The sequence below is a fragment of the Thalassophryne amazonica genome, chromosome 8 (genome assembly GCF_902500255.1).
Source record: "Thalassophryne amazonica chromosome 8, fThaAma1.1, whole genome shotgun sequence".
In the NCBI taxonomy this organism is placed as follows: Eukaryota; Metazoa; Chordata; class Actinopteri; order Batrachoidiformes; family Batrachoididae; genus Thalassophryne; species Thalassophryne amazonica.
Genome location: NC_047110.1, coordinates 53742884 through 53766847, shown reverse-complemented (window position 1 = coordinate 53766847; position 23964 = coordinate 53742884). Strand labels below are relative to the sequence as shown.

At 43.4% G+C, this 23964-nt stretch overlaps 1 protein-coding gene across 1 annotated transcript in view; it reads right to left on the bottom strand.

Annotated features, from left to right (window-relative positions):
* The window catches only part of reln (reelin), a 360124-nt gene that overhangs the window by 170771 nt on the left and 165389 nt on the right, over positions 1-23964 (bottom strand). The window contains 1 exon segment of the mRNA XM_034176269.1: positions 1721-1859. Coding sequence (XP_034032160.1) covers positions 1721-1859 — 139 coding nt within the window.

Here is a 23964-nt window from a genome sequence, read left to right as displayed (position 1 = left end):
CCTGTGAGTTGGGATGGATTATCTCAGCAAAGGAGAAGTGCTCACTATCACAGATTTAGACTGGTTTGTGAACAATATTTGAGGGAAATGGTGATATTGTGTATGTGGAAAAAGTTTTAGATCTTTGAGTTCATCTCATACAAAATGGGAGCAAAACCAAAAGTGTTGCATTTATATTTTTGTTGAGTGTATGTAGAAAATGTTTTAGATATTTGAGTTGAGCTCATGAAAATTGGGAGCAAAAACAAAAGTGTTTACTTTCAGGGTGCAAATTTTCTTCCATCAGAGCAATTTCTGCAAAAGCAGACATAAAATTACTTTCAGGTTATTTAACTGAATACCCCACCCACAGCTAACCATAAAAGGTAGATGAAATATGCAATTTGCAAAATATAATCCATTAAGTATTATGTAGTGCTTGGAGCTTTAATGCCAAACATTATCAGCTACCCCATGTTGCCTTGAATGAACAACAACAACAACAAAACCAAAAGAAAACTTCACGTGAGTTAACTGAGTGTGCTGCTGTGAATTTGTGTGGGGTAGAGTTGTCAGGATGTTCCCTCTTTCCACCACGTCTCTCCAGCAACAGCTGCTAATTGCATTTTGACTGATTATCAGCATGAGGCTGTAAATCACAAGCCAAGAACACGAGAAAAAGAGAGCATGTTTCTACCAAATGGAAAATAGAAACTTTAAATTTTACTTGAAGTGCAAAGCACTCACTCATCTTCAACTGCTTACTCCAATTAAGGGTCGCAGAGGGCTGGAGTCTATCCCAGCAGTCATAGAGCGTGAGGTGGGTACATCCTGTACAGGACACCAGTCTGTCACAGAGCCACATACAGACACATTCCCACCCGCACACACACCTACGGACAATTTAAAGTTTCCAATCCACTTAACCTGCATGTCTTTGGATGTGGGAGCAAGCTGGAGCACCTGGAGAGAACCCACACAAACACAGGGAGAACATGCAAACTCCATACAGAAAGGCCACAGGTGGGAATCAAACCAGTGACCTTCTTGCTGTGAGGCAGCAGTGCTAACCACTAAGCCACCGTGCTGCCATACAAAGCACTCAGACAGCTAAATCTCCTGTTCTGCCCCACAGTTTGATGATGTAATGTCATGTCCAGGCATACTGTTGAGGTTAAAGACTTACAATTGAAGGAGGGAAAGAAGGTGCGATTGAAGGGTAACAAGGACATATGCATATTTCCCAACCGTGTCTCTACATTCACCTCTTTGTGTGCTTGAACTGTCAGAATGTCCATTTAAACAGCACCCACAATACCAACTAATCAGCCTCAGGATCGCTGGGTCAATACTGCATGTGAAAGGTTCTAAGTCTTATATTGGCCTTGAGCTCCACTGGTGGGGCTTCTTATCCTTTGATACTGTAGCATGAAGTGGATGAGTCATTGAGTGATCCTGGCAGGACATGACTCCATTATAGGCCACTTCCGAATCCAAGGTTGGTACCCATTTACAGCTGGGTGCACTGGAGCAATGCAGTGTTTTGTCCAAGGACACAGTCAAGTAGTGTGAGCAGGAATCAAACCTCAGCTCCTTATCCCCATAAGCTACCTGCTCAGAGGCCTTAAAACAACAGTATTCTTTTTTTTCTTCAACACTTCAAATCATGTGGCGTGATCAAGTGTAAAATCTTGCATGGTGTTTCATTTCCCTTGACAGGTCAAACCTGGACAGGACTTACAGAAAGTTGACACAGCCGGTCCCGGGTGGTGGAGCGATCCAGACAAAGCTGAAACTGGTAGCGGGCTGGTGGCTGACGTGTGATGCGACCACACTGCACACAAACTGGGTTCCAACAAACTGCCGCTCTGGTATCACACCTGGAAGAGAGAGAAGATGAGTGAAGCAACATCCACCACAAAAGAGAAGTAGTGGAGGACTGTTAACCCTCTGAGGTCCATAGAGGCGCCAGTGTGTCTTAGTGAAATCAGGTTTCTATAAATAAATCAGTGACAGAATGTCACATAAAAATTCATTTGAACACTTCCTGAAACTTACAAATTCTAAAATAAATGTAATTAATTTTTAAGATTAATTAATTATTAAAATCATCTCTCCTCTCAACAATCTTTGACTCACAGCCAATCTTAGGGCCCGGTCCCACTGGCGTTTAGGAGGATTTGCGTATGGATTGCGCACAAAATTGGCTCATATTCGCTTAATATTCGCAATATGCATAAAACATGCTTGTATGAGTCGGCCGACACCCGCACACGCCCGCAATGATCCGCAGAGGCACATTTTTCCGTTTCCAGGATTTTTGAGCTGCACAAAATTTTGGCTGCGGATGACATCCGCCTTACATACTCCATACATACTCAATACGTACTCAATCTATGTGCTGTATATTCGCCATCATCTGCTGATATCTGCAACTGACAGGGATTTGCGGCTTGTCAGCGGACTGGGACAGTGTGTAAAATGGATATTTTGCGTGCCCATCATGTCCATGTCACGGACTAAAATAAGTTGTAGCGACTGCATACAGATTGGTCACGAATAAAGCGTTTTTATTACGTCTGCTTTGCATCTAATTTGCGGCGGATGCAAATCAGATGCGCTGTGTTCACAGCTGGATGCCATTCTTTGTTCTACCAGCTGCCACGCGCTCTGTGCTAGATGCTGCCTATATAAAATAATTATTTCGTGGCAGATTAATCATTTTATTCTGCAATTTGCCTGTTGAAAACTGCTCTAATCACCTCCTGAATGGAAGCTGCAGCTGGGCCGTTCACGCTCCAGCTGCAGAAAGCATTTTGAGCTGTCTAAAAAGGTAATTATCTGACTTGTTTACATTGTCAAGGCTTGATAAAACAGTTGCGTGTTTTTTGCTTCTTGTCTGCAGCTGTTACAGTATTTATTCCTATGTTTATAACAGATTTAACTTTTTGTTATAATCGTTGAGACGGGCTGCGCTCTGATGCGATCCGCTGATGTCACTACTCGCTCTGTTCACTGTTTGTTTACTCCAATCAACTTGTCCAAGTCCAGCAAATGCTCCAGAGGCTGTATTGTTGGTGTGAATAGTGATGCCGACGGCCCGAGTGTGCTTCTTTTAAGATCACAATGCAGATGCCGTGCACGCGCAACACGTGCGTGATGCATTCATAATACACCCGTAATACTGCCGTGATAATCGCAATGCGTCAGATCCGTTTCCTCACTACATGTGTTATACAACAGTGATTGTTCATCATACGAGATCTGTTAGAAAAGTATTCGATCTTTTTATTTTTTCAAAAACCTCATGGATTTGAATCACGTGTGCTTGCATGAGCAAACCTTGAACCTTCGTGCGCATGCGTGATTTTTTTCACGCCTGTCGGTTGCGTCATTTGCTTGTAAGCAGCCTTTGTGTGAGGATGGGTGGAGTCTCTCATCATTTTTTCTTTACAAGGAAATGGCAGAATGACTGGAGCAGCACGACTGCATCAAATTTTGCCAGAAACTGGGCGACAGCCAGGTGGAAACCATTCGGATTATTCAGATGGCTTTCAGTGACGATCCTCTGGGCATCACACAGATTAAACTGGTATTAGGGCCCTCATTAGTTCTCCTGCTTATGACCCTTCTATCTCTGTGACATGCTCAGCTGTTTTTGACCAGTTTGAGTCTGTCAGTTTGCTGTCTTTGAGAGATATTATTGGTCATATGAAGCCTGCTGGTTCTCCAAATGACCCTTTGCCACCTCGTCTTTTTAAAGAGGCTTTTTCCATGTTGGCACCGTATGTATTGAATATTATTAATGGGAGTTTGGTTAATGGAATAGTGCCTACCAGTTTCAAGAATGCAGTGGTGACCCCACTTATTAAGAAATCTGGCTTGGATTCTTCTGAATTGTCCAATTATAGGCCAATTTCCAAACTTTCTTTTCTCTCTAAAATTTTGGAGAAAAGTGTATACTGCCAGTTGAGTTCTTTTCTTAATAATCATGACACCCTGGAGATGTTTCAGTCTGGTTTTAAATCCCGTCACAGTACTGAGTTGGCACTGCTGCGGGTTTTTAATGACATTTGTGTAGCTACCCATTCTGGTCACTGTGTTGTTTTGGTCCTGTTGGATCTAACAGCGGCCTTCGATACAGTGGACCATCAGATCCTCTTGTCTCGCCTGGAAAACTGGGTGGGCATTAAGGGTGTTGTTTTAGATTGGTTTAGATCCTACCTTTCAGAGAGAAGTTTTTGTGTCCGTATTGGAGCTGCTGAATCTTGTGCAGCGCCCCTTGCATGTGGGGTGCCTCAAGGCTCCATACTTGGTCCGCTTCTTTTTTCTTTGTATTTACTCCCAATGGGAGCAATTTTTAGGAGACATGATATCTCTTTTCATTTTTATGCTGATGACTGTCAAATTTATCTGCCACTGAAGCAGCAAAATGCATACTCTGCGAACCATCTCTTAGAGTGCACTGGTGAGATTAAGGCATGGTTGTCCATACATTTTCTACACATGAATGATAAAAAGATTGAGGTGTTGCTGTTTGGACCTAGTGACACTTCCAAAATCAATGTGGATATGGGTCCCATGAGTCAGTATCTGACACAGACAGCAATAACCCTGGGTGTAAAGTTGGACAGTGATCTTAAATTCGATGCTCAGATTAGGTCAGTGGTCAAGTCTAGTTTCTGTCAACTTAGACAACTGGCCAAGGTGAAACGATTTCTTTCACGACATCATTTTGAGATTTTAATCCATGCTTTTATCACTAATCACCTGGACTATTGCAATGCACTTTATATTGGGCTGAATCAGACTCTGCTTACTCGCCTACAGATGGTGCAGAATGCTGCTGCTCGACTTTTGGCTGGTGTTAGAAGGTGCGAGCACATTACACCGGTTTTGGCCTCACTTCATTGGCTCTCAGTTCGTTTTAGAATTGATTTTAAAATTCTTTTATTTGTTTTTAAATGTCTTCATGGCCTTGCTCCGCTATATCTGTCTGACCTGCTCCATTTATATGCCCCTTCACGCTCACTCAGGTCAGCTGATTTGTCACTGTTGGTTATCCCAAGGTCAAAGAGGAAGCGTAGAGGTGACCGAGCTTTTTCAGTCGTTGCCCCGAGACTGTGGAATGATCTTCCTTTGCACATTAGGCAGGCTGATTCTCTCTCTGCTTTTAAATCGTCTCTTAAAGCACTTTTTTTCTCTTTGGCTTTTAACACAGCTTGACACTGTTTTTTTTTTGTGTGTGTTTTTGCTTTTAACTGTAACTTTTTATTTATTAAATTATTTTAACTTGCCTGTTTTTGTTGTGTACAGCGCTTTGGTTGTTGGTGCATTTTAAAGTGCTTTATAAATAAATTGAGATTGAGATTGAGATTAAGGAGCGGTACAATCGGTTTAAAGACGTCCGCACAATGGTGGAGGGCGCGCCACTCTCCGGTCGGCCATCAACTTGCTGAAATGACCGGATCATTTCCAAAGTGAATGCTGTGGAGATGTGGGACCATCGTGTGATTATCTGAGAAATTGCAGAAGAGGTGGACATCAGCATTTTTTCAGCACATTCCACTGTGAAAGAAGATTTTGCCATGAAAAGAGTGGCGGCGAAATTCATCGGCACGAAGCTGATGGCGCAGCAAAAGCGCCACCGTGTTGAAGCCTCACAGGACATGTAACATGCCCAGCTTGTCCACCATTGGGAAGATTCAGATGGCTTTCGGTGGCTTTTCAGTCGTGTGACTATCCGAGAAATTGTGGACAAGCTGGACATGTCACACAATTTCTCAGATAATCACACGATGGTCCCACATCTCCACAGCATTCACTTTGGAAATGATCCGATCATTTCAGCATGTTGATGCTGATCGGAGCACAACTTGCTCTCCGCCGTTGTGGGGACGTCTTTAAACCGGTTGTACTGCTCCTTAATCTGTGTGATACCCAGAGAATCGTCACCGAAAGCCGTCTGAATAATCCGAATGGTTTCCACCTGGCTGTCGCCCAGTTTGTGGCAAATTTTGATGCAGTCACGCTGCTCCAGTCGTTCCGCCATTTCCTTGCAAAGAAAAAACGACAAGAGACTCCACCCATCCTCACACAAAGGCTGCTTACAAGCAAATGACGCAACCGACAGGTGTGAAAAAAATCACGCATGTGCACGAAGGTTCAAGGTTGGTTCATGCAAGCACACGTAATTCAAATCCGTCAGGTTTTTGAAAAAAATAAAAAAGTCGGATACTTTTCTAACAGACCTCTTATATTTGCTATATATTATTAATATATACGTAATTCATACTGGGACATTTGTCAATTTTGACCATTTTTGTTGCAGACGACAACGAATGCCCGTACTTTGTATACTCAATTCATGCGCAATTAATCCTCTTCCCAGAGGGACAGGGCCCTTAGAGGCCGTAGAAGGTCACATGGTGTGTCTCTTTCTGTCCCTGCGAGAGGCTGCGCTGTGGACACAGCATCTGTTAGTGGGAGGGCCTCACTGAAACATGTCACTAAAATAAAAAAAAAGTCATGCTGTTGGCCTGAAAACACTTTTTTATTTGCTCTTACACTGAAAGATAATCATTGCATAAAATCACATGGAGGAATTTGTTTTCTGAAGAAAGGTGCAGGAATTTTTAATTGTTTCAGTGCAGCATCGGACATTTTTCCTGATATCATGTTTCAGCAATAATGGATTTTATTAATCAAAAAATATTTATTTAACAATAGCAGCAGACAGATAAGTGACATTATTTTACAAATATGCTAAAATAAATAAATAAATATAAGTTCATGAATGATTAAAATTTCTCAAACCTGTGAACATGTTCGCTATAAAATATTTCGTTTTGCCAATAAATAAAATAAAATCCACCAAGGACTGAGAGAGAAGAAGCATTTTTTTGGTTAAATGTGGATGACAGAGAATGATGTCACACAGACAATGGAAGCCTCATGATGACATAAGGTCATCTCGGCCTTTCGGGTCAGATGACCGAAAAATGTATGCTCATGAAAGATTTGAAAAAAAAAAGAAAACACCTTTCATATTTTTAGAATTGGGGCTACATTATACCTTTTCGACAGTAAGTAAGTCCCTTCGGCTGCTCCCTTGTTTTCACTCAGGGTTACCGCAGCAGATCCTAGGTGGATTTGGCACAGGTTTTCCACCAGATGCCTTTTCTGATACAACTTCACATTACATGGAGAAATGTGGCAGGGGTGGGGTTTGAACTGGGAAACCTCCACACTGAAACCAAGAACACTTACCACTTGGCTACCACCCTTAGAAGATATCATTTAGACAGTGTTATAGACAAATATATGTCTCACTTTTGATATGCAATACATGGGTATTACTCTATATGTAAGTACCCTTGAGGGGAAATTACTGAAGATATGGTAAAATTGAGGAAATGCCCTTGATCCCAGAATTGTAGCAAATATGGCCACAGACATATCTTTACACAATCAAGTTGCTTTAACTTTCCACCTTTAATAAAGAACTAAATCTCCAGACAATATTAAGGTTGGAATGTGTAGCAATGGGGTGACTCAATGTTATCACCCGGCACCAAAATCTTCCCTAATCACAACAAAACACTCCTACAGATAACAGCTTAATAAACCTAGAATCCCAAACAGCCAGATGGCAAAAGATCAAAGGTCATAAAAATGGCCATCATTGGGATGGGATCACAGTGACACATAGACCCTTCAATACGCAAATATACTTTCTTTTAACAAAAGACAGAAATTATAATTTATTTTCCTGTTGTTATATTTAACCACAGACAAAATTTATATTCCAATTTAAAAGCATGAGTCAAGTTCTCTGAATTTTGAAGACAGCTTCTTAGCTGAGTATTTCAAATTAATAGTGAATGTGCAAGTCTTCAAATTCTTCATTTTCTGCTGAATGCCAAACTGTGAACTTTAATGTTTCTCCACAAGATAAGTGAACCTTCAACTATTCTGAAGGTCTTTGCTGTCAGTGATGCATAGTGGCTTTCTTTGTTTATTTTCTTAATAATAATAACATTAATTAGTGAACCCAAAATTCACTGTTAAATTCCAACCAGGTTTATTCTTTCTATATTTAGTGCCTTGTTCTTTCCCTTTTCCTTGTTTTTCATGTCTCATCATCAACATATTGTCTCAGTAATAAAACTATGAATCATTACCCATATTGTCAAAATCTAAGTCATGTTTGTTTGTATCTGTACATATGTAAATAAATCTGGAAATATTACACTAGTTGTTTGTCTTGTGTCCAGTTTAATCAATCATATCCAGAACTTATGACTTTCAGATCAAAGACTGACTAATATCGATCATAACATGATCAAGTTCTGGCGGTATGCAGGTGGTGCCCCTTACGATGTATTTAATTAAATATGACATTTAATTAAATATAGTTTTAACTTATATCGGCTATAGGGTTAACATAATAGCAGAACATATTTTCGCATCTCCATTACTGTGTGTGCCACGTGCACCATGAAGGTGCACCACATCATCAGAATTTCCAGAAATGTGTAACGAGTTTCCTGTTAAGACCAAAGTAACAAACATAGATCTGCATTGGACAATGTCAGGTGTCAAATGTAGTTTTTTAGTTTTTCACGGTAAGAAAAAACAACTTGAAATCCAAAATAAGTGCAGCTAATGTTTACAGTGTTTCCCAATGGGGTGTAAAGCAGAAGAAAGTACAGCTCCACCATCAGTTTTGGGGGGTGGTAAAAATCTGCACAGCCTAGTATGGTGTGGAAAGCATTAGACAAGCCATGTGATCTCATCTGTTATTGAAGTACCTCCCATAGTAATTTTGTACTTTACATTGTTGAACAATTATTTTATAAAATTTATTCTTCAGCAAATTCTTTAATTTCTTCAATCTGATATATACCTATTCCTTTTTTAATCTATTTGCTTTCATCCTGTTAATCCTTTGCTCACCCATACTTGCTCTTTTCATCATTCATTTCTCCCTGTTTGCTCCCTTACTATCAGTGGACACGGCACAGCGGGACTCATATTAATGAGGGCCTGCGCCTGGCTATGATTGCACTGATGAAATGACATCATGTCACACAATCTTTCCGTTGTATCACAAAGGGCAAGGGCAGGCCACCGCTGGATTCATCCATCAATGTGCAGACACACACAACAGTTTAATAATTTACTTTGTAAACTCCCAACCTTTCATAGCAACAATCACAAACACAAAAATACTGCACAGAGCATCTCATACCCATCACCCTAGGAGGACTTTTGAGGTTAATAGCTTTTGTTCATCAAAAGGTATGCATATTGTTTGTTGCTGGGGATGATTTTTGTTTTACAATAGTATTCCAGAATACAGATTTATTGGCATTATTGTCACACTTTTTTTTTTTTTGCATTAAAGGATTATTAACTGAGCATGTGAAGTTAACATTTTTTTATTATGTGGCTATTACATACATAAACACGCAAACATATGGTGTCACCCAAATGTGAAAGCTGCTGATGGTTTTGGGCTCATAGTCCGACCTGTTCACGTTCTTCACCTCCATGAACAACTTGCTAACAGATGGTGCGGTAGGTAGCTGGAAAGCTTTCAATCTGTATGTTTTTTCTGATGCTGTTTAGATATTTATGGAGCATGTTCATGTCCGACTTGGTTTTTCTAATCGTGCTTTTAGCTTTCTGGTTTGTAACAAATGTGATACACGTTCCAGACTGATTGTCATGGTAACCGGTCTTTTATGGGAAAATATCAGAGCAGAAATCAGCCAATCAGAGAGCACGTCACATCACAGCCATATGGTAATAAAATGGTAATATTCCTAACAATCCTTCATATAGCAAACAACAAATCAATCACATCATAATAACAGTGGAATAAATGAAAGAATGAATGACTTTATTGTGGTCAAAACATAGAATTAAATGATTGTGTATACAAAAGTAAATCCATGCAAAAAATTAACAAAACTTATTTTCATGTATTAAATTTCACACAGTCCAGACTGAAAAAGTAGTTGTCAGAATCTGTAGTCTACGTACAACACACACACACACACACACACACACACACACACACACACACACACACACACACACACACACACACACACACACACACACACACACACACACACACACATTTTGTCAATATGCCACAAAATAATACTCGAATATATCAGATGTTATTTCATATAACAAAACAAAGATTTAAAAAATACTCATACATGGCTGACTAATGGTTAGCACTGTTGCCACACAGTAAGGTCCTGGGATTACTACCCATCTGGGTCTTTCTGTGTGGAATTTTGCGTGTTTCCCCATGTTCGTATGGGTTACTCTGGGTGCTCCACCTTCCTCCCACTTCCGAAGACATGGAGATGAGGTGAACTGGTAATTTTGAATTGCTTGCGGGTGTGACTTTGTCTGTCTACATGTGGCCCTTTGGTTGACTGCCTTGTGTAAGACACCTCACGCCCTATGTCTGCTTGGATAGTGTTCACCCCCCCCCCACCAATACTCTTGATTGAAGTATGGACATGAAATGAATGAACAAATATTATATAATAGCTGAGTAGATCCTTGTCATTTGGTGATTAGTATGTCACGTGACATGGATTCATGCCATGCATGTATGGTTGGAAAAGGAAGACCCTGTACAATTTTGAAAATTAATCAGATCAAGAGTTGCTGTAACTACAGGGATATTACACTTCTCTCCGTGCTACTAAAGGTGGACAACAAAATCACCAGTGTTAAATTAACACTGCCAGTGTCTATATGGGTCCACACTGGGTCAGTGAGGAAAATATAGACACTGGCAGTGTTAATTTAATGCTGTAAGTGTTAATTTTACACTGGTGAATTTGCTGTGTGTGTTCATAGGTTATCTGTCAATGAATTCAGTTGCAGTAACACCACTGAACAACCGCAGCAGTCTGGATACACACTAAAGAAGAGATCTTAAATAATTCACTTTATGCAGGCAACTAGGGCTACAAACATTTATCATATTAGAGCCCTGGTGTAGGATGCTGCTCTCTCAGTGTCCTACTGATTTCTGTAAAGATTACCTAAAGTGCAGTTGAAAGTTTGGAGTTCAAATTTTCAACTGCTCTTTAAGATAGATCCACATTTTTACCCTCAACACTAAAACATTTCTATGTTTTACATTTAATATGATCTTCAACTGCACCTTGCAGTGTATTCTTTCAAACACAAAAAAACCTTCTTTTTAAGATACATATTTTAAATATATATTCTGATCTTGTTTTCAGGATCCAAAGATGTTAAAATATGTATGATTTGAAATGTGTTGTTTTTTTTTTTCTTTTTAAAATAGGTGATTAACAATAAAGAACAGATGACTGGCCATCGCACAGATGTGGTTGTGGATCCCAGCACTGATAAACTTGACATCTGTGATGGTCCTGCAGCAATACGTCAACATAATGTGTTCAGGAAAACACATTCACATTGTTCCATCTGTTTATGAAGATGCACTTTATGCGACAGGCGACTGTTGGTCGGCCTCTGAAATCATAAACCTCTCCGGCCATAACTCAAGTCACTGAAAAGACACTCAGCAGTGATTCACAACAGTGCAGCTTTAATACCTCGTGAATCAATGCATGAATCAATATGCAAAGATTGTACGTGGGTGGTTGAAATGCAGTCATTTAAAAGGGAAATCATAGCACTGATTTCTGCCTGTTATATATTTAATGTCACAGACTGCGCTCATAAATACACAGCAAGTCGACGGCACCATAAATGTCTGTGTTTAAATCAACAGCCTCCCTCTGTGATGAGGTACGGAGAAAAACAAGCTTGTTTTAAGCATGAATGCATTTTATATGTTTACTCTTTGGAGTCTTCAAAGAATTACTTTTACCAAAAAGTTGTAAAATGCCTTCATCCCACAGGAGGTGTGTAATTTTTAACCAGAGTTCAGGCTTAATAATAATAAAACTTTCAGGATTTAGAGGCTTTTCACATGACACCAGCAATATTGTGTTATTATGTGTTAGTGCATGCGCCCTGTGAGGCTAATGTGTCAGAGTTATGAGGTGTCGAGCAACACGGCCTTTAAACGTGAAAAGGAGATGCTGCTTTGTAATAACTGAGAAGTAATCGTCCACTAACAGGACTGCTGTTGTTCAAACACGTCATGTAGAACTTTCTGTCTGTTGTCAATGCAAACTGACTGTGATCACTCAGTTTAGTAGTACTCAGGGACTTGTGTATGCATGTACACCTCTGTCATTTTTTTAACCCCTGATCCTCTCACACACACACACACACACACACACACACACACACACACACACACACACACACACACACACACACACACACACACACACACACACACACACACACACACACACACACACACACACACACACACACACAGCCTGTCTGCAAGACTGAATGTATGCATGTAGTTTGTGTTTGGGTGAAGTTGGGAAGGTTTTCATCTGTTGTCAGCTCAGCTGACCAGAGCCTTCAGAGAAACATTGTAAAGAAGATGACTTCAAACTAATCTTTGCAGAATCAAAAATACATTAATGTTCTCCTTTTCCAAAGAACTGTCTCTCCAAACCTTCTAAAGGCCGAATGTTTTAACTAAAGGACTGTTATCACTTGACCTGATCTTACCACTCCAGAGGGAGACTTCCTGTGGAATTCTTTTTCAAGCCCCCACCTCTCACAAGAGTGTTCAGTTTTCAACACTATGGTGATACTTCAAAGGTTTTTCTGAAACCAGGAGAAGTTAAACTCAGCTCAGTGTGAGTTATCAGACTTTTAACAGCCATCTGTCCAAGCCAGAGCTAGTCCAGATCAGCCAAAGCTCTCCTTACAGGATAACAGATCAATAAACCCAGAATTGCCTCCCTCTAGGTGCCAGGGATTAAGTGTCATAAAAGTCACCAACACTGGGGCAGGACTAGAGCTCCTCTTGGAGGCCCAGGGTTAGAAGAACACAAACACACTTTAGTGTACAAATAACCTTTTCCAAGTACAAAAATTATAATACGTTTCCTGTGTTTTATAGTTAATCAAAAGACAAATTGTATATTCCAAGTTAACCTGTTAACGGTTTTCAGATGAAGTCTTTTATAACTGTTGACGTATGTCAAATGTTATGTCCTGAATTATTAATGAATTGTCATGGTGAAAGTGTTTCTTTATTTGACTTCTTTTTGAGGATGTAATTAGAAAATGTGTTAGTCTTGATAACTTTTAAGACATGAGTCAAGTTTTCTTCATATTAAAGACAATTTCCCAGCAGAGTTTCTCAGATTAAGAGCGAATTTGCAAAGTGTCCAAATTCCAATCACTTACACTTGCCAATAGAGTTTTTCTTTTTCTTTATCTTTACAAATGTCATTATCAAGGCTTGAACTTTTTCTAAACTTTTACAAAAACTTTAATTCAGTCTGCCACAAACTGTTGTGAAAGTGTAAGTACACGGACCCACAACAGGGGGCGCAAATGAACGGACAATGGAGTAGGTCAAATAACACACTTTACTGTTGTGAATATGCACAACAAGTACAACAGATTACAATAATGGACAAAGTCAAATTCACACAGGTGTCGTGTGGGCAGGCTCGAAGATAGGAGACGCCTCTCCAAAGTAGAACCAGAACCACACGGTTTCCTCCGCCACCAGACCCCGGGAATACTGGAGCCGCCAAGTCCCGAATTCCCAGGTGGCCACTGCCTCCGCGTGTCGGACCTGGTACTGCTGGCGAGGAATAAAGAACAATTAAAGGAGGGCGCGTTCGCACCCAGGAATCCGAACGGCAGGTAAGCTGCCTCCACCTCTCGTTGGAAAGTTCTGCAATCACTCACAAAAATCACAAAAGTTACTGTCAAGCAGTCAGCTGAGATTATTACCTTCTCGGTAGAAACGATATCTCGGCAAAGAGGTGGAGACGTCGTCCTGCTGATATACTCCTGCCGATCAGATGATTGGTAACAGCTGTTGCAGGTGATGCGTGACAGCTGTCACCCTGGCTGCTCCTGTGAGGCGGCTGCGCCCTCTGGTGGTAGGCCAGCAGTACCTCCTCTTCTGGCGGCTCACACAACAGGACCCCCCCCTCAACGGGCGCCTCCTGGCGCCCGACCAGGTTTGTCCGGGTGGCGGCGGTAGAAATCAGCCAGGAGGGCCGGGTCCAGGATGAAGCTCCTCTTCACCCAGGAGCGTTCTTCAGGTCCGTACCCCTCCCAGTCCACCAAATACTGGAAGCCCCGGCCCATCCTACGGACATCCAAGAGCCGGCGCACAGTCCAAGCCGGCTCGCCATCGATGATCCGGGCAGGAGGTGGTGCCGGACCGGGAGTACAGAGGGGTGAGGTGTGATGGGGCTTAATCCGGGACACGTGGAAAACGGGATGGATCCGCAGTGAGGCCGGAAGCTGAAGCCTCACTGCGGCTGGACTGAGTACCTTGATGATCTTGAACGGACCGATGTACCGGTCCTGCAGTTTGGGGGAGTCCACTTGAAGGGGTATGTCCTTTGTAGACAACCACACTGCCTGCCCTGGCCGGTACGTAGGGGCCGGGGTCCGCCGACGGTCTGCATGGGCCTTCGTCCTCATCCGGGCCTTCAGCAAGGCAGAACGGGCGGCACGCCACACCCGACGGCACTTCCGTAGGTGGGCCTGGACCGAGGGCACACCGACCTCTCCCTCAACCACCGGAAACAAAGGAGGTTGGTACCCCAGACACACCTCGAAAGGGGAGAGGCCGGTGGCTGCCGACACCTGGCTGTTATGGGCGTACTCGATCCAGGCCAGATGGGTACTCCAGGCCGCCGGGTGCGCGGCTGTCACGCAACGCAGGGCCTGCTCCACCTCCTGATTGGCCCGTTCTGCTTGCCCGTTGGTCTGGGGATGATACCTGGATGAGAGACTCACCGTGGCCCCCAGTTCCCGGCAGAAGCTCCTCCAGACTTGCGAGGAGAACTGGGGACCACGATCCGAAACGATGTCCGATGGTATCCCATGCAGCCGGACGACGTGGTGGACCAGGAGGTCCGCTGTCTCCTGGGCCGTCGGGAGCTTCGCAAGGGCCACGAAGTGGGCCGCCTTGGAGAATCGGTCCACTATCGTGAGGATGGTGGTGTTGCCCTGGGACGGCGGGAGGCCCGTGACAAAATCCAGGCCGATGTGGGACCAGGGGCGATGGGGCACGGGCAGCGGCTGGAGCAGTCCCGAAGCCCTGCGATGGTCAGCCTTGCCCCTGGCGCAGGTGGTGCAGGCCTGGATATAATCCCGGACGTCGGCCTCTAGGGACGCCCACCAGAAGCGCTGCCGGACAACTGCCACGGTTCTTCGCACCCCTGGATGACAGGAGAGCTTAGAACCGTGACAGAAGTCCAGGACTGCAGCCCTAGCTTCTGGTGGGACGTAGAGTTTGTTCTTCGGCCCAGTCCCGGGGTCCGGGCTTCGTGCCAGGGCCTCCCGGACGGTTCTCTCTACGTCCCAGGTGAGGGTGGCCACGATAGTGGACTCCGGGATGATGGGTTCTGGTGGATCCGACAACTCCGTTTTGACTTCATCTTCATGTACCCGGGACAAGGCATCCGATTTCTGGTTGTTGGTCCCGGGACGGTAGGTGATCCGGAAGTCAAAACGGCCGAAGAACAGTGACCAGCGGGCTTGCCTGGGGTTCAGCCGCTTGGCGGTCCTGATATACTCCAGGTTCCGGTGGTCAGTGAAAACCGTGAATGGCACGGACGTTCCCTCCAACAGATGTCTCCACTCTTCAAGAGCCTCTTTCACCGCAAGGAGTTCTCGATTGCCGACGTCATAGTTCCGTTCGGCCGGGGTCAACCTGCGGGAAAAATAGGCACACGGGTGAAGGACCTTATCGGTCCTCCCGCTCTGGGAAAGCACAGCTCCTATCCCTGAGTCCGAGGCGTCCACTTCAACCACTAACTGGCGACTAGGATCGGGCTGCACCAGAACGGGTGCAGACGAGAAGCGCCGTTTCAACTCCTTGAACGCGGCATCGCAACGATCCGACCAGGTGAAGGGGACTTTTGGTGAGGTCAGGGCTGTCAGGGGGCTAACTACCTGACTATACCCCTTAATGAACCTCCTGTAAAAATTTGCAAAGCCAAGGAACTGTTGCAGCTTCCTACGGCTAGTGGGTTGGGGCCAGTCTCTCACCGCCGCAACCTTGGCCGGATCAGGAGCGACGGAGTTGGGGGAGATGATGAACCCCAGGAAGGACAAAGAAGTGCGGTGAAACTCGCACTTCTCGCCCTTCACAAACAGCCGGTTCTCCAACAACCGCTGCAGGACCTGACGTACATGCCGGACGTGAGTCTCAGGATCTGGAGAAAAGATGAGGATATCGTCTAGATATACGAAGACGAATCGGTGCAGGAAATCCCGCAAGACATCATTAACCAATGCTTGGAACGTCGCGGGGGCGTTTGTGAGGCCGAACGGCATGACCAGGTACTCAAAGTGACCTAACGGGGTGTTAAATGCCGTCTTCCATTCGTCTCCCTTCCGGATCCGAACCAGGTGATACGCATTTCTAAGATCCAGCTTAGTAAAGATTTTGGCTCCATGCAGGGGGGTGAACACGGAATCTAATAATGGCAACGGGTATCGGTTGCGAACCGTAATCTCATTCAGCCCCCTGTAATCAATACATGGACGAAGTCCGCCATCTTTCTTGCCCACAAAAAAGAAACCTGCCCCCATCGGGGAGGTGGAGTTCCGAATCAGCCCGGCAGCTAATGAGTCCCGGATGTAGGTCTCCATTGATTCGCGCTCAGGTCGTGAGAGGTTGTACAGCCTGCTGGACGGGAACTCAGCGCCTGGAACCAAATCAATGGCACAATCGTACGGATGGTGCGGGGGAAGGGTGAGTGCCAGATCCTTGCTGAAGACGTCAGCAAGATCGTGGTACTCAACCGGCACTGCCGTCAAATTGGGAGGGACTTTGACCTCCTCCTTAGCCTGGGAACCGGGAGGAACCGAGGATCCTAAACACACCCGATGGCAGGTTTCGCTCCACTGAACCACCACCCCAGACGGCCAATCGATCCGGGGATTGTGCTTTAACATCCATGGATGCCCAAATCACGCGGGAGGTAGAAGGAGTTACAAAAAACTCAATCTCCTCCCGGTGGTTTCCAGACACCACCAGAGTTACTGGTGGTGTCTTGTGTGTGAGTAAAGGGAGGAGGGTGCCATCTAGTGCCCGCACCTGCAGTGGCGTAGGAAGCGCCACCAGAGGGAGCCCTACCTCCTTTGCCCATCTGCTGTCTAGCAGATTCCCTTCTGACCCCGTGTCCACCAGTGCTCGGGCTTGAAGGGTTAAATCCCCGCTCAGGATTGTGACTGGGAGTCGTGTGGCAATTTGTGTGTGTCTCACTTGAATGTCTTGACCCCCTCTTAGCCCAGTCTCTAAGGGCGAGTGTTGACGTTTTGGCCGTTTGGGGCAGTCTCTCTGTGTGTGCTCTGTTGAGCTGCAGAGAAAACACTCTCCACGGATCAGCCTCCCCATTTTGGCCCTGTGCGTTTCCCTAACAACGTCAACAGGGGGAGCTGTTGCCCCACAAAGCGCTGCGGCTGTGGAGCGTGGGGAGGGCAACCCCTTTTCGAACCCGGAAGGGAGAGGGGCGGCGCGTATCCGGTCACGTCCTTCGCCTCGCTCCCGACGGCGTTCCTCTAACCGATTGTCTAATCGTATAACGAGATCAATAAGCCCGTCTAAATCCTGCGGTTCGTCCTTGGCCACCAGGAGCTCCTTCAGGACCAACGACAGTACGTTTACGAAGGCGGCACGGAGGGCAGTGTTATTCCAGCCGGACCTCGCAGCCGCGATGCGGAAGTCGACTGCATAAGCAGCTGCGCTCCGGCGCCCCTGTCTCATTGACAACAGCACGGCTGAAGCGGTCTCTCCTCTATTTGGATGATCGAACACTGTTCTGAACTCCCTCACAAACCCATCATATGTCAGAAGGAGCCGTGAATTTTGCTCCCAAAGCGCTGTAGCCCAAGCGCGTGCCTTGCCGCGAAGCAGATTAATTACATAAGCTATCTTACTAGCATCAGTCGCGTACATGACGGGACGTTGTGCGAAGACGAGCGAACACTGCATAAGAAAGTCCGCGCATGTCTCCACACAACCCCCGTACGGCTCTGGAGGGCTTATGTATGCTTCAGGGGAAGGTGGGAGGGGTCGTTGAACGACCTGTGGAACGTCACTGTTACGCACAGGGTCGACAGGAGGGAGAGCCGCAGCAGCGCCCTGAGGGCGCGCTTCCACCTGTGCGGCGAGAGCCTCCACCCTGCGGTTAAGGAGGACGTTCTGCTCGGTCATTAAATCCAACCGAGCCGTGAAAGCGGTGAGGATCCGCTGCAACTCACCGATCATTCCTTCTGCGGACGCCAGTGCGCCCTGTTCTTCCATTGGCCGTTCAACAGCCGGTTGACGCCCCACGGGGTCCATGACGTTGGCCGAGATATCCTGTTGTGAAAGTGTAAGTACACGGACCCACAACAGGGGGCGCAAATGAACGGACAATGGAGTAGGTCAAATAACACACTTTACTGTTGTGAATATGCACAACAAGTACAACAGATTACAATAATGGACAAAGTCAAATTCACACAGGTGTCGTGTGGGCAGGCTCGAAGATAGGAGACGCCTCTCCAAAGTAGAACCGGAACCACACGGTTTCCTCCGCCACCAGACCCCGGGAATACTGGAGCCGCCAAGTCCCGAATTCCCAGGTGGCCACTGCCTCCGCGTGTCGGACCTGGTACTGCTGGCGAGGAATAAAGAACAATTAAAGGAGGGCGCGTTCGCACCCAGGAATCCGAACGGCAGGTAAGCTGCCTCCACCTCTCGTTGGAAAGTTCTGCAATCACTCACAAAAATCACAAAAGTTACTGTCAAGCAGTCAGCTGAGATTATTACCTTCTCGGTAGAAACGATATCTCGGCAAAGAGGTGGAGACGTCGTCCTGCTGATATACTCCTGCCGATCAGATGATTGGTAACAGCTGTTGCAGGTGATGCGTGACAGCTGTCACCCTGGCTGCTCCTGTGAGGCGGCTGCGCCCTCTGGTGGTAGGCCAGCAGTACCTCCTCTTCTGGCGGCCCACACAACACAAACTTTTGGAACCCACCAAATTATCTTTTGAGAACAAACACCTAAAGCCTTCATCTATGGGTCACTCGGAACCAATCAATGGACCCACAGAACCATCATTCAGTCCTGCCAGCAAAACGAGCCAGATCCACCTGCAATCACCGGCAAAACCTACAATTTTAACCCCAGACACAAGCGACGATGGCAATAAAGGTCCATGAAGAAACCATCTTCAATGGACCCCAGCTAAGTGATCCAACCAAGGTTCCTAAGGACTTTGTTATCAAATGTTGCAAAGAGGTGAGACATAGTCATTTGATAATTTTCTTAATAACAATAATAATTGGTGAAATCAAATTCATCATTAAATTCCAATCAGATTTATCTCTTTAAATTCTTACAGTTTGTTCTTTCACTGCTTTATCTTTTAACGTCTCATGATTAACAGACTGTCTCTGTAATAAAACTATGAATCATTATTCATATTCTCAAAATGTCAGTCACCTATTTTTAATCCTGTATATATGTAAATGTGTAAATATTACGCTAGTGGTTTTATTGTGTCCAGTTGAAACAGAGATTTGATTAATCATATAGGAAGTTATGACGTTCAGATCAGAGACTGATTCATATTAATATTAAGGATTTCTTACACACCCAAATGCACAGGTGGTGCCCCTTTCGAGGTTTAATTAAATTTCATATTTAGTTAAAATGTAATTATTGTCTTAACTAATATTTTATTATACAAACTTATTGTGAGCACATAGCTGCTTCTCAAAATAAATAATATTAATGATAATAATCACAATTCATGACTCATCCTGGTTGCCCATAAGGAGGACATTTCAATATCACATATTAATAAATCTTAATATTTAAATTTTGTTACATTTATGGGTCCACCGTGTGAGGTAATATTAAAAAAAATCAAAGTGCTACAACATATAGGTCTGCCTTATTTGAGACTTTCACACTATCCATCTCCTGGGGGAAGATGGTCTTGTGCAACAACAGCTGCTGTTGTGTGCAAATATTTTATATTTCATGTGGAATGAATTTGGGGTTTTACTCTATTATCTCTGTGTGGCCAGCCTTAAGCCAGGTGGTAACAACGCACACAACCACACAACCAATTATGTGTTGACAAATATATAATAAAATGTCCAACATTTTGTACGAAAAAACCTCCCATGATATCATCTAAAGTTTGGGAGGGATGGATCCTGAATCACAGCAGTAAATGAGCTGGGCTAAATTATTAAAGACTGGCGTGTCAGTAAGTTCCAACATTTGCTATGGGAAGAGAATTGAACCCCCCCCCCACCCCTGGTGCATGTCCGAGACTTGTGCAATTATCCTCTGTCCCCTGCTGTGTGTGCACGAGCTGTGTGTTTCGATCCGTTACTCTCCCCTGGTGCACGTGTGAAATGTGTGTGTTTACCCTTGTCCCCTGGTACATGTATGTGAGACGTACATGTTGAGCTCCGTTCCTGTCTTTCGCAGTCTGGCAAGAGCTGTCCGCCAGCGACCAGAGAGATTAAAAAAATAAATACATAATCAAATCACTGCGATGTAAAACATTTGTTTTGTGTCTCCATGAGATGATTTTTAGAGCACCGGCTGTGATTTGCACATATGAAGCACACTGATAAGGACAGCACAGTCAAATTTAAAGAAACAGCAATATTTCAATGATATACTCCATTATTATATGTTGTAAGAGTGCATTTTCTCCAAACAAAGTACCAGTAACAATATTATTCAATTATCACATATTACTACAAAAATCTGCCCTATACTCATAAACCAGCCCTCATGAGATACAAGAAAAAATAGGGCTGATAAATCATAGACAAGCTGACTGTAATTAGTTCAGCTCTTCACGCAGGTTGACGAGCTAATTATTGAGATCACCTGTTTTAGGTGCACAGGTAGAAGCAACACATGGGAGAGCTTTTATTTTCTGAAGCCGGAGTTTTACACCTCTGCAGAAAATATTGCGTTAAATTTGAGTCTGTGGGTAGCTATCACTCAAAGTCATGATTCATGTGTATGATATATGGTTCTTGTTCTTTGTTTTTGTTGTAATATGTGAGTGAGTTGTTATTAAATGGAGCTTGACGATAATTCTATGGTTCTTGTTCTTTATTTTTGTTGTAATATGTGAGTGAGTTGTTATTAAATGGAGCTGACAATAATTATGTGGTTCTTATTCTTTATTTTTGTTGTAATATGTGAGTGACTTGTTATTAAATGGAGTTGACGATAATTATATGGTTCTTGTTCTTTATTTTTGTTGTAATATGTGAGTGAGTTGTTATTAAATGGAGCTGACAATAATTATGTGGTTCTTATTCTTTATTTTTGTTGTAATATGTAAGTGACTTGTTATTAAATGGAGTTGACGATAATTATATGGTTCTTGTTCTTTATTTTTGTTGTAATATGTGCATGAGTTGTTATTAAATGGAGCTGATGATAATTGTACTTTATTTCATGTTGTAATATGTGATGGTTCTTGTTCTTTATTTTTGTTGTAATATGTGAGAGAGTTGTTATTAAATGGAGCTGATGATAATTATGTGGTTCTTGTTCTTTATTTTTGTTGTAATATGTGAGTGAGTTGTTATTAAATGGAGTTGACGATAATTATGTGGTTCTTGTTCTTTATTTTTGTTGTAATATGTAAGTGAGTTGTTATTAAGTGGAGCTGACGATAATTATGTGGTTCTTGTTCTGTATATTTGTTGTAATATGTGATTGAGTAGTTATTAAATGGAGCCTATGATAATTATTTGGTTCTTGTTCTTTATTTTTGTTGTAATACGAGGTCTGTCAATAAAGTATAGGTCCTTTTTATTTTTTTCAAAAACTATATGGATTTCATTCATATGTTTTTACGTCAGACATGTTTGAACCCTCGTGCGCATGCGTGAGTTTTTCCACGCTTGTCGGTGACGTCATTCGTCTGTGAGCACTCCTTGTGGGAGGAGTCGTCCAGCCCCTCGTCGGAATTCCTTTGTCTGAGAAGTTGCTGAGAGACTGGCGCTTTGTTTGATCAAAATTTTTTCTAAACCTGTGAGACACATCGAAGTGGACACGGTTCGAAAAATTAAGCTGGTTTACAGTGAAAATTTTAACGGCTGATGAGAGATTTTGAGGTGATACTGTCGCTTTAAGGACTTCCCACGGAGCGAGACGTCGTGCATCGCTCTCAGGCGCCATCGTCGGCCTGTTTCAAGCTGAAAACCTCCACATTTCAGGCTCTATTGATCCAGGACGTCGTGAGAGAACAGAGAAGTTTCAGAAGACGTCGGTTTCAGCATTTTATCCGGATATTCCACTGTTAAAGGAGATTTTTTTAATGAAAGACGTGCGGGACGGATTGCAGCGTCGGCTCGCAGCCGCCGTGACGCTCCGCACAGGAAAACACCTCTGTGGAAGCCTTAAGGACAAGTTGGAACATGTCCAGCTGTTAAACAATTTCTCATATACTCACTCCACTGAAAGCCATCAAAAGCCGCCTGGATTTTACCAAATGGTATCAACACGGAGCTGTTTTTCCTGTGCTGCCGCACCGCTGCGTCTTTCATTAAAAAACAGTGGAATATCCGGATAAAATGCTGAAACCGACTTCTTCTGAAAATTCTCTGTTCTTCACGACGTCCTGGGATCAATAGAGCCTGAATGTGGAGGTTTTCAGCTTGAAACGGCTGACGACGGCGGCTGAGAGCGCTGCAAGACGTCTCACACCGTGGAAGTCCTTAAAGCGACAGTATCACCTCAAAATCTCTCATCAGCCGTTAAAATTTCACTGAAAACCAGCTTAATTTTTCGAACATGGCCACTTTGAATGTGTCTCACAGGTTTAGAAAAAATTTTGATCAAACAAAGCGCCAGTCTCTCAGCAACTTCTCAGACAAAGGAATTCCGACGAGGGGCTGGACGACTCCTCCACAAGGAGTGCTCACGGCGAATGACTCACCGACGGCGTGGAAAAACTCACGCATGCGCACAAGGGTTTCAAGCATGTCTGACGTAAAAACATATGAATGAAATCCTATAGTTTTGAAAAAAATAAAAAGGACCTATAGTTTATTGACAGCCCTCGTATGTGAGTTGTAATTAAATGGAGTTGACGATAATTATATGGTTCTTGTTCTTTATTTTTGTTGTACTATGTAAGTGAGTTGTTATTAAATGGAGTTGACGGTAATTATATGGTTCTTGTTCTTTATTTTGCTGTAATATGTGAGTGAGTTATTAAATGGAGCTGACGATAATTATGTGGTTCTTGTTCTTTATTTTTGTTGTAATATGTGAATGAGTTGTGATTAAATGGAGTTGACAATAATTATATGGTTCTTGTACTTTATTTCATGTTGTAATATGTGATAGTTCTTGTTCTTTATTTTTGTTGTAATATGTGATAAATATCACGTTTATGTATCACTCCCTCCATTATGCCCCTATACATACTGCACTAATACATAGTATAATGCACTATATTCCATTTACTTCAAGAAAGCAAGCTCTGCATACTTTGTTGTAGTTTTTATAGTGAAGGTGACTGAATATTGAAATATAAATGACAAGTTTTTCAATTCTGATGTGGGTAAATTCATTGTTCATTCATTCACTCATTCAGTAATTGAGTAATAAACAACAGTTGCAGTGAAAGAATAATCAACAGATTAAACTGTTATATATATATATATATAATTATTGAAGCTAATGTTTTTGCTAGCGGATTAGCTTTCAGATAAGTTTTAAAACCATCATCTGACCAATTGTCTTCCAACAAATTTGGTTCCGATAACTTTCATTTCAATAACATTTTT